At 36.9% G+C, this 12,115-nt stretch overlaps 1 protein-coding gene across 6 annotated transcripts in view; it reads left to right on the top strand.

Moving 5' to 3' along the window:
* Positions 1-12,115, top strand: part of NRG1 (neuregulin 1) — a 976,611-nt gene that overhangs the window by 830,790 nt on the left and 133,706 nt on the right. For 5 of the 6 annotated variants that reach the window (XM_045535443.1, XM_045535444.1, XM_045535445.1 and 2 more), the window contains exons 4-5: positions 783-833; positions 2,681-2,731. The exons of the other annotated variant lie outside the window; for it this stretch is intronic. In XM_045535443.1, coding sequence (XP_045391399.1) covers positions 783-833; positions 2,681-2,731 — 102 coding nt within the window. The remainder of the gene's footprint in view (positions 1-782; positions 834-2,680; positions 2,732-12,115) is intronic. 6 annotated transcript variants of the gene reach the window in all.

The raw sequence follows: 12,115 nt of genomic DNA, 5'->3' as shown, positions 1-12,115 counted from the left end.
CTGAAAATACTAGATTTTAACAAACTGAAGTCCTTTTCAGGAGGACTGAATACAGAATTAGTTAGACAAGGCTACCACCCTGTATTCCATCATAAACGCAGTAAGAAAGCAAGTTCAAAGTTTGAATAAGACTATCACAATTCTCATGATAATGACGAGTCCACAGTGTGCAGGTTCATCTTTCATTTCTTTGTGGTAGGAGTTGCCTATTTATCTTACGCCCTGCCTTGATCCCTGAGTAACTGACATGCCTATCTTATGATCGGGGCAATTATCTTGTTTACCATCGACAATTTTAATTAGAGTTCCACGCCAGTACTTGATGTTTTTCACTAATCCCAACTAGAAATATTGCTCGCTTTTATTTTTGAACAGACATGTCATTTTCCAAAGATCTATCACTTAAAAAATTCTGACGGCAGCTTTGTGATCCTACGGCTTCTACTTCCTCGGTTCCCTTATTAATACTTTTCTTTCTGAGGAGCTCACTGTCTCTTTGTCCTAGATTCTGGCCCACTGACCTGAGTGGCAGGAGTGAATTCTTCCTAATTATTCGAGCACAGCTGATCTCACGCTCTTTGCCCAAGAAAGAAGAACTGTTTGTTTGGACTGTCTTTTTTAGCATTTCTCACTCTCCGTGTGGCTAACGCCTGGACTTTCATCACTCCCTTGCAATACTTCCTTCCTTTATGCTCATTTTTAGTTAGAAGGCAGGCTGCGGTGCCAGCTCCCAGCCTCCTGATCGTACATCATAATATCCTATCACCTTTTGTTTTTTGCAGAGATCATCACTGGCATGCCAGCCTCAACTGAAAGAGCCTATGTGTCTTCAGGTAAGGAAAATAAGCCCAGCAAATTCTACTAACCAGAATGACACACACAGCTGCTGGCTGCTCCTTGTACTAATCAAAACCCTTTCTGCATCTAAATCTCAGCAGTCCTTGGTTTCTGCTTCAATACTTTTCTCGACTTTGTTCTGACCTTTTAGATTTTACTTAAGGGAGGATGGCTCTTGCTGTACGTCTGAACTTGGGCTTGAGAAGCACGCATGAGAGAAAGAAATCTACTTCTAGACACAACTTGGTGACATTAGACAAGCGACAAATGGAGACAATCTGGGTTACAAGCTCAGTTTTTATATCTTTCTAGGTACTTCTCTTAGCTGCCTCTGCTCTTTGACTCATCAGAGTATATTTCTGGATAATAGATCAGTATCTAATCTCTGGCCTTGGGGTTTCTAATGACCAGTTGTGGATCATTAAGCTTAAAAAAAAAGTTATGGCCTGACTTTTTAAAATGCTGTTGCATTTTGGTTTTGTTTATTTCTCACTTGCCTAAAATATTTGCTGATAGCAGTTATAGTATGGGCAGATATTGGCTCCTTAGAACTCAACTCTACGAATGCATGTACAACCATACTTTGTTGATTTCTTCACTAGCTATGAATTTAATCAATCTATTGTACATTTATTTTTTTGATTTTTCTTTTTCTCTTATTCTATAGTTAATAAGAACCTTAGAACTTTTAAAAATTAATCTTTTAAGCAAATTTTTGGAGATCTGAGATTGAAAACTATTTCAGAGGTATAATAGTAACTTGGTTTTACATGGTTCCTTTTTATTTACAAATATTTTTACATTGCATTTGATAATCACAATAAACTTACGAGGCAAGACATCATTTTCCCTCATGTTAAAGATGGGAAGCAAGGAGGAAAAGGGAGACAGAATAAAAGAAAAAAAATAGTTGAATATTGTGAATTTCTTCACCTTTCATTTAGGCATTTCTGTATAAGGACTTATTAGCTGACCCCATTGGAAACCTGGGCTTTTAAATTTATATGGTGCCTGTCTTGGGAATTTAGCTTGACTGTAACTATTACTTCCTGATATGTGACTTAAATCTTGATAACTTTCTGGCTTTGACTTTTCATCCTTCTTTGATACTAAACTTCTCTTATTTCTTACTAATGCAAACCCATTGGTCCCATGGTTTTGTTTTGTTTTGTTTTGTTTTCTGCATGTGAGATGTTTTATGCTCTGTCTATACTTAAATACTGGTTTTCCTTCCTTTGTCCTTGCTACCTAAGAGAATCTTGCTACTACTATGCATCCCTAACTATTGGTTATTTATTAGCATGTTTTGTTTGATCCGAATGTAATTGCTCCAGTGGAGCTTGCATGGACTTTATTCCACGCTGTGTTTGGTCAGGATGTTTATGCAGATCCAAGCTGCCTGGAAATATTCTGACTCTTTTTTTTTTTTTTTTTGTATGCATGAAAGTTGACTTTCATTCTCTCTAAATATAGGGGTTCTTCTTTTTGGTTTTATGTGTCTTAAAATCAAGAAGGAATTATTTGTCTCACCTGTAGTGTGGCTCTGTGTAGAGTGGTATTTCTCAAAAGTTCATATAGCAATTGGTGTGTGGGGTATCTTTGCAGACGGACTGACTCCATCTTCATCTCTTTCAAAAGGCTTCAGGTCTAGAGTACAAAAATACTCCTTTCTGGTCTTTGAATATTGCACGTACCTTCCTTTGACCTAAAGAGGCTTCAGCTGTTCTGCTGCACTGTGTTCAAGTCCTCTTTCTCTGGGTGATACCAAGCCTGGCAAATTTCTAATTTAAGAGTCCAAGTGGCATGACTCAATAAAGCCTCATTCCACTTTTATGTTTTATAGAGTCTCCCATTAGAATATCAGTGTCAACAGAAGGAGCAAATACTTCTTCATGTAAGTACATTGAAATATTCTGTTCACTAGTTTTTAACCCAAGACAATATTCACTTCAGAAGATCACGTTTACTTCCATCCTCTGCCCTCGTTAAGGGACGGTGTATTAAGTTGGATAGCAGGATGGTATTTGCTGGTAATATGTTTGGGGTCCATGAGGTATCTCCTTTCCCCCAATAGACATAAGAGTGTTAAAAGATACTACATATGTGTTAGTTTTAGGATAATCTGCTGGCTTTGAATGTTGGAAAATAATTGCTTGGCTTCTGAGGTCTAGGAGGTTATTTTCAGCTTGTTTTGATGCTTTCAACAACTGTCTGAAGCATGATTTCCAGCTGTTTGGGGCTTTTATTCCGAACTCCTCAGTTCTCATACAAAGTCTGCTGTGATGGAGTAAGGAAACTATATATAGATGCCCTTAATTCAAATTTGATAGCAAGTGACTAATTATGAGAATGTTTGAAAGCAAGTCCCTAGGCAAGATCTCAGATTAGTTTTCATCTGTTTAATGTGAAATGTGCTGTGTGCGTATGGACTTCTACAACTGTTAGATTGATTGGTGCTTTGTTCTGTGTCAGGGGGATTTAAGAAATTAGCAAGGCCTAGGAAGAAGAGTTTTTGATACTTATAAATTGAGACTATCATACTATTCAATTTTGATATTCAGCAGGGGAGTTTATCAGACCTTGAAAATTAAACTTGTAACTAGTCTTTCTTATTTTGGCTCTTTATTTAAAGCATTTCTCAGCTTGATAAGCTCTTCAATAAATAGATGTTCCTAGTTATTCTATTCTAATTTGGAGAATGTGTTGAAGGAACAATTTCCTTTTGCAATCAGCGTGGTTGGAAACTCTTGAAAAGAAAGTCTGTACTTTTGGCAACTTAAGTGGTTTTGTCAATCTGTTTAAATAGATCCAGTTTGGACTAAAGTCTTTCCCTCTGGGTGGTTGGTACGAGAACTGTAGCTATATGGTGTAAAAATATCTTTTATTGCATGAAATATGGTATTTTGGCTGTATTTTAACTACATAAAGCATCATTTAACTGAATTGATGGCAACAATCTAGTAAGATCAAACAGGAAATGAAATGCAAGGAAGAGCTCAATTGGCTTCCTCTGTGTGCTAAGGACCCTTATACTATACTCCAAAATGGCAATCCCCGCTGGGCTGGGTTATTTGTTATTTAATTCTACTTATAAAATGATTAGTATAATTATATGGATTTTACATAACTAGCAACGAGGAATCATATTGAGCTTTGGTTTTTTTTCAAAAGTGTCTATTATGCAAAAGCAAGTACTAGGGTTTGGTTTTGGGGGGCTTTTAGGGTAGGATTTTTTGGCATTTTGTCTGAGAATAATTTCTCCCCTTCATGACTCATTGAATAAAGTTATTAAAATTTTGTAATTGGAACCCTTTACGCTGTCACCAGTGGGGCAGTGGATACTGTCCTTAAGCACATCTGAGCAGTTTTGGAATGGAAGAAAGACTTCTTTTGGTTTTCTGGAGCTTTGGGGAACTGAAATGAATCTCTTGGTTTACATTTCTATTCATTACAGTATTAGTGAGAGAGAAATAATTTTGAAATCTGAGTCTGTTCTCTAACTCTCAGCAGAATTATTTCCTGATATTTGGTAATGGTTTAGGACTGAGACAGAAGGCTCTGTGTACCATGATGTTAAACTGTGTCACTGTGCCATTGTTGTACACCAGTCACCCCCCTGCGCATGGCAGATTCTCAGTGAATGTTGTTGAATTGATTTGAGAATACGTTTTTTAAAGTCATGAAAATATGCTCTGTAATTTGAAAACATAAGCCAGGAGTGGTGTGATTCTAGTCCAGGGTTGGTCATGACAGTGAAAGCAGCGTGGGACACATGAGGCATTTCAAGACAGCCTCACGCAGGACTCTGCATTGCAAGAGAAAAACTGTGATGTAGAAATATCTCCATTTGGTACAGGCTGGTGGTGAAAACTTGAAGAATCAGCAGTAACAACAAACTGGACTTAAAAATTCAAAATATATAAAAAATAAGTCACACGGGTGACTCTTGTGGAAATGTTCATGAGTCAGAAATAAGCAGCCTTGAAGAATAGATTTCTTTTCTCTTTATTTCAGCCAGAAAGGAGACACACATAAATCCCTGCATTTGGGAAGTGAATTCTGCTTTTATAATGTAACCATGCCTGCCTGGGCTACGTTCTTTGAACTGTTGGCATTGGTGTATTCTAAAGTAAATATGAAAAAGCCTTTCAGCAAACATTTGATATATAAAAACAGTTCTGTGTGCTTTGGGGGGCAGTATAAAAATGGAGAGGGAGCCCAGCTACTTTTCAGTCGTCTAGGTTCAAATGTACCTGCACACCCCTCTACGGGAAACGCACCCTTGCTGCCAGGGCAGATTTGGAGAGTTTCTCACTGCAGGGTACATTTTTAGAGGGGTCAGTTGTGTTGGTTTATGTCCTTGTTCCTGCTCAGAACCCTGCCAAGTCTGTCTCCCCTGCTGTATCTGTTTCCTCCAAAGCCTGATCACTCCAGCCCCCAAAGAAGAAAACAAAAATCACCCACCTACACATCCAAAATAATAATGCAAATAATTTAGTATATTTACTTCTAATAAGTGTGTTTCATTCTGGCTTCCTACTTATCCGTCATCCCCCTATCTCCTTAATGTATCGTAAGCGTTTTTCTCATGCCTTTAAATACTAATCAGAAATATAATGTATTTTTTAAATCCCTGAAACAATAAGGAAATCATTCTTGACTGGAGGTCTTAAGGGATTTATTTTTCATCTACATACACTTTGTCAGTTTTGCCCCCTTTCTATTTGTTTTTTCTACCATTTTGTAAATATGGATGAAATATCCAGGTTATTCATCCTTCCCTTTGTAAGACAGTTTTTTTTACTTTTTTTTTTTTTTTAATTTGGAAACTTCCATTGTACATTCACTGTTTTTGGAGTTGTTAATTATAATTAAAACAATTGCTTGTAATATCCTAATAAAGATCAACATTATCTATTTTATTTTATTTTTCTTATTTTGTTTTAATATGTGTTGCTGCCGAAGCAGGCATATATTTTATTTTATTTTTTTGCAAATGAGGCATCTATGACTATAGAGTAATAAGTAATTGGCTAAATGAGTGTTCTGTTACACATAAGTGACACGTTTTAGAAAGAAAAGAACTTTACAAAACAGTCAATAGGACTATCTTGTTCCTCCTTTTATAGATTCAGCAAAAAAGTAAATGGATTGTTTAGAACAAGCTTAATGATGTCTGTTGGAAGAGCCAGCTGCTTGGTGACCGCATTTTGCAGACAATTCTGTTGAATGCTATAAAAAATACAATTGTTGTACCCACCACTTTAATGAATTAAGCACCATCCATTCCAATTTAATATATAAATGAGGGAAAGAAAGCTGAAGTGTCTAATGAATAGTCATAGCAAAGAAAATAAAGATAAGTCCCTGGGAAATTGTCTTAAGTAGTACTATGTGTTTCAAATACTAATAATAGCAAACATTGATTGAAGGCTTGCTGTGTGTCAGGTGCTGTGTTAGGTGTTTTACGTGAGTGACTCATCATTCTCGTAAAACCTTATTCCACTTTACACAAGATGAAACAGATGTGTCTTGTCCAAATTCCCACATGCAGCATTCAAACTCGGATAGTACACTGGCCTGTTATCATGCATAAGGTTTTGTTGCCTCAAAGAAATGCCTTTAATGGATTGAAAAGTTGCCCTTGATGGGTTGGGAGCATGTGTGGTAGATAAAGGTAAATCAGTTGACTAGGACCAGTTGGCCCCTGTGATTTTTTTTTTTTTTTGAGACAAGGTCTTGCTCTGTCACCTAGGCTGGAGTGCAGTGGTGTAATCATAGCTCACTGCAGCCTCTAACTTTTGGGCTCAAGCGATCCTCCTGCCTCAGCTTCACCAGTAGCTGGGATTACAGGGCAGGAGCCACTTCACCTGGTTAATTTAATTTATTTAGACACAGGGTCTTACTGTGTTACCCAGGCTGGTCACAAACTCTTGGTCTTGAGCCATCCTCCCAACTCAGCCTCCGGAGTAGCTGGGATTACAGCGGCCCCAGTGCCCCACTCTCCTAGGATCTTAATGTTACACATGGAAGCATGACAGGTGAATGAAATGGAAAGAACACAGACAGAATGGACTCATGCTCTTAAGTCTAAATACTAATGCTGCTAATTACTATGTCATCTTAGGCAAATGTCTTAACTTCCCTGAGACTCCGTTTCTGTCTGTATGATCCTGTTTATCTTAAACATATATTGGGAAGCCTAATGTGAGAAAATGAATATAAATCATTTAGCACAGCTCTGCTTTAAGGCTGCCCTCCCCCATATAGGGAAGAGAACTTACGTGAAAATGTGATATGCCTCTAAGAGGACGAAAATCAGGGAATCCTCACATCTTACTTGAATGTTGGAAAATATTCTTATTGTTGGAGAAGGAAACTAGTTTATGATTTTCAGCCTAAATGATGCTGCTGAAAGTTCTTTGCCAGGAAATCACAGTGTCTTTTCAAAATATTATATATGCTCAGCTAAGGCTGCATTTTAAAGGCACTTATCCAAGAAGTCCTTTCTGAAATCTCTGAATGAAATGAACAATTCAATCTTTGATTTGGCACCTAAAAGAGCTACAGGAAAAAATGTCTTTTGTCTGCGGAGACATTTCTGTCCTAACAAGATACAGCATTTTCCCTTGGGAATAGCACAGTCGTATGTATTGATTAGATTGGACCAGGTCCAGATGGTCCATTGGTGAGATTTTTGAGCTGTGGTTCGTACCTTCCACCCTCAGCTGTAACTGACTCACCTGCTTTAATGGTAGAGGAAACTGCAGGGACTTTTGCTAAGTGATTCTCAGCTGGAGAAAATGGCTTTTCAATGTTGGATCTTTATTGGTGGTGAAATGTAAACCTGTTCTGTCACTGTTGGAGAGCTACTTCTAATTGAATGCAAATTGTGTTTTCAGATTTCTATCAACACCATTTCCAGGGGTTGGTGCCTCTGCCCACTGTAGAGAATGACAAACAAATTACCATGCATCATACAGCAACAAAATAATAATTTAAAAAGAAAATTGCCCAACTGATATCACTCCATCTTTCTGATTGTCTGGAGAGTTAGTTACAGATTTTTAGGACAACACAGGGACTTGGAACAAGAGTTGGGGCTTGTATACCGTGGCCATTCATGCGCACAGGCAAGTTACTGCCTTCATGTCCTGTTCATTTATTTTAAGTGAATGTATCCTACTTTGTTTTTTAAAGTACTGCCTGCAACTGTAATCAAATTCTTCCCTTCTGCCTTTGCCCTTTCTAAAGTCATTCAGTGCCTTTCATTGCATTCCACTACTGGATGAGGTAATCCAAAAACTTTTGATCAAGCTTTAACCTTTTGTATTCGGTTGAAATTAACCTTTTACAAAATGATTCTTTTGAACCCTAAAACTATATGTTTGTATGTTTGTGTGTGTGACATGCATATATAAATACATGATATTTATATCATACTTTATATTTTATGACACAGATTTTCATATTTTGAGTCATTTATTCACTCAACTCTGTGGCTTAGATTTTATCCCATTTATCCAATGAGGGACTTGAGATTCAGACTTGTCCAAATTCAAAGACCACATAGGTGGCAGAGCAGAAATTTAAATCTGAGTCTTGTCATTTCAAATCTCATGGTCATTTATTAAAATGTCTTACGGGATCTGTACAGCTAGCTTGAGGGATGGCTTTCTTTAAAAAAAAAAAAAAAGTATCAAAATGGAATTGTTATAAAGCTCCAGGAATATAATCACACTTACCCTACTTAGCCAAAAGCCAGCTTTTATAAAAATGATACACTCCACAATCTACAGAGTAATGAAATGGACAGGACAGTCCTTAGTTAGTGGCAATAAGATTCAAGAGTTTAATACTATAAAAGGAGGCAGAAACTGTTGGTCTAGAACTTTCTGAGTGACTTGTTACTTTGAGAATAATGTGGGTGTATTTCAAGATGGGCTGTTACAGAGATGGGAATAATGTTGAAGCCATTGTGCTGATAAGAATCTGATCTTCAGCTGGTCCTAGTGCAGTGGTGTTTACAACTAATTGATCACAACCAGTTACAGATTCCTTTGTTCCTTCTCCATTTCCACGGCTTCACTTGACCGGCCTTTAAAAAAAATAAAAAATAAAAACAAGAATCTGATCTTCATCAAATAGCCACATCTTCCTCTGTGGTAGTTTGGTGTTTGAGAGAAACACATTGCCTTATTCCAGGCTAACTACTATTTAATGTATTTCATAATATCATAAATCCTGGAAACTCTTTGCATGGTAGCTAAATTCATTAGTAGCAAATTATCAGATATGGAGCAATTACTTCTCTGTATTTTATTCTTTTGGGGACTTTTTACTGGAATATTCTCTTCAACATTTTTTTATCTTCCATTATTTTGGTTATCAACTGGAAGAAGGAAAGATATCTTTATTTTGCCTGTTTTAAGAGAAATATTGAAACTATAATGTTTTTAACCATTAGAGCTAGAGCAGTGAAATAGATTATACAGGGTGTCCCAAAAGTTGCCATACATAGGGAAAATGGGAAATTGTAGCTAAATGTACCTTTATTTACAAAATATCCATTACAAAATTTTACAAAAGTTTGCAAAAGTTTTCCTTTGTATGGAGACTTTTGGGACACCCCGTATATAAATTTTTTTTAATTAAAAAAAAAAAGGTTCAGTGGAAGCAAGAGGATGGAAACAGGAACACCAAGAAAGCATCTAGGGGGACAGAGGTAGCAAGATTGTGACAAGGGTGCATGTGCTGAACTTGGTGGCTTTCATCAGTCTTCATTTTTTTCAAATTATCTAGGGATCTGAGATACAGGAAGATGGGTCAAGAGTCCTTTAAACGAAAAGACCCTGGAAGCTATAAGAAAAAGCTCCCTCCCCATCCCCCGAAAAAGAAGCTAGGGAAGGGGACGAGGAACAGCATGATAGTGCAGCAAAATAAGACATCTGGACAGTGCCTTAGTTTAGGGAAGTAGCAAGTGATAGAAATTCGGCTCCGAAGAGGTTAAATATAAAGGGACTATACTGGCACTCATGATGGGACCAGTTTGGTCCAGAGCCTACAGTGCTATGATCTACTGGTTTCTTGGTCTTTATGCTTTGCCTCTCTACAGACGTTAGTGAGCTCCATTCTCAGGGGGTTTTCTCAGCCTGACAAGCAGATGGCTGCTGGTAGCTCTAAATAAACCCCCGTCTTTATAGCTCCTAATCTCTAAAGAAGGGAAAGTCTGCTCCTTATCCAAACAGCAAATTTTAGGGAAGAATCTGATTGGCCCTGATTGCATCATATGCCTGCCCCTAAATTACTGTATCCAGGGAGATTAATGACTCCAGTTGAGTGGGGGCTGGGTCCTGCATCCCCTCCTGTGTGTGTTGGGGTTAGTGAGGGCAGATGGGCCCAGCCCCCTGGGGACTGCCTGGTGCAGGTTCATTACAGAGAGGAGTTCTGCGTCCAAAGAAGGGAAAAGTGAGCTAGAGAGGAAAACCACAACAGGGTCATCTACAACTGATGAGCAAACAACCTTTGAAAAATCAGGAAATAGATAATTAATGACAGAATATTAAAGGAAAATTAAAAATAGACATTTTTGAAAATTCTGTTTAATTTAGGCAGATAAAACTAAAGCAGGATGAGCAATCCGAAGAATATAATGAGTTAGAAGACTGAAGACAATTGCAATATCATGTTTTAAAAGACTCTTTATTAGTACATTATAACCATTCTTAAGAATGCCTTCTCCTTTAACCCAAGAAATTATGCCTTTTGGAAGAAACTGGAGAAAAGTAGAAAACTGAGTTACAGTTTTCAAGTGCATGGGAAGCATTTTGAAATCTGTAAAATGTTCTAACTTAAGAGGTTAAAAATTAGAGTACTTGATAGAGATCTTTAAAAAATTCCATGATTAAGGAGATTTTGAAAAATTGCCAGTTTCTTTTACTGGAGTAATTGTATGTTGATTTTTTTTTTTAATTGGAAAAGAAAAAGAAGCATGTTTAACCCATTTCATTTAATATTCTATGGAAAACTCAGCAGGTCTTGTTTAAATGTGAGATAACACTGGTTGAGGCTTTATTAGCCTCATAGACATCACCATTTAAACCTACAGAAAATAATGATTCTAGTAATCCATCTGTGGGCATCTCCCACTTTTCTCTGTTCCACTCTTATTATACTGCATCTAGGATACGAGGTGCTTGGATACTTGATTCATTTCTTTAATAAAGGTTCTGTGAATACATAGTTCAACTAATCGTCAAAAAGTGCTGGAATGGCACTTTTCATTTTATCTCTGTCTGACAGAGGTCAGCAAAATCTTAAAAACCAATTATATGGGCCACTGTGGGTTATATCCTAAAACTATACTCATCTTCATTCAATTTCTTAGCTACCTGTATTTAGATGATTTTGTGCTTGGGTTGAATTTGTTCATCCAATTTGAGCTATTGGTTTATTCTTTGCTGAGAATCTCCTTGAGTGAATACAACGTTTTTAAAGAATGTCAAAAGGGGAGAGCAAGAGAAAAACATAAAAGGAGAAAGAGGGAGGGAGAGAGAGAAGCACACGCAAGAATGTTTGGCTTTGCTAAAATATTGCCGGAACTTTTATTTGTAATTATCAAAAATTTAATCATTCTTTTAATTTTTAAAAGGAATTTTGGACTATTAATCTCTCTAGCTCAGTAGTAAGGAAAGTAAAATATAGATAGTGATAGTGACTCCTAAGATCAAGTAGCAAGTGAGTGGTGAATGTAGGATCATAAAATTTGATGGCCCTGTTTTTGCTCTTTGATTCCTAGATCATTGAAAGCTTTCTCTCTCTTTAATTAAAATAAACAAATAGTTAATAACCCAGTTCCTACTGTATTCCAGCATAAGGCCAGGAACTGTGGGTGCATGTTTCTTAGGAGGTAGTGAGGGGAGAAGAGGGGATAATTGGGGAAGATGAATAGGTCTGAAGGAGTTTACAGTGAAGTAAAAAGGTTAATTGTGGTTAATTGTGCATAATGACACATAATCATAATGGAAAGCAGAACATGGCAAGGGGCAGACTTTTAAATCAAGTTATTTTATTTTAGTTTTTAGAATATTGTTTAAGATAGAAAACCCATTTGTGGTATGTGATTTAAAAGGAAATATTACTTGGATAATTTTTTTAATTTTACCCTTGTCTAAGTACCAAATGATTGTTAATGCTTCATTTTTTAAAGCTCGTTCATTTTACCCAAGAAGTCAGAATCTTGAAATTTATCCCATTTAAAAAGATGATGAAATTGTAT

Source organism: Lemur catta, chromosome 22, assembly GCF_020740605.2.
Source record: "Lemur catta isolate mLemCat1 chromosome 22, mLemCat1.pri, whole genome shotgun sequence".
Lineage (NCBI taxonomy): Eukaryota > Metazoa > Chordata > Mammalia > Primates > Lemuridae > Lemur > Lemur catta.
The sequence above is the reverse complement of the archived record's forward strand: the minus strand, read 5'-3'. Positions and strand labels throughout refer to the sequence as shown.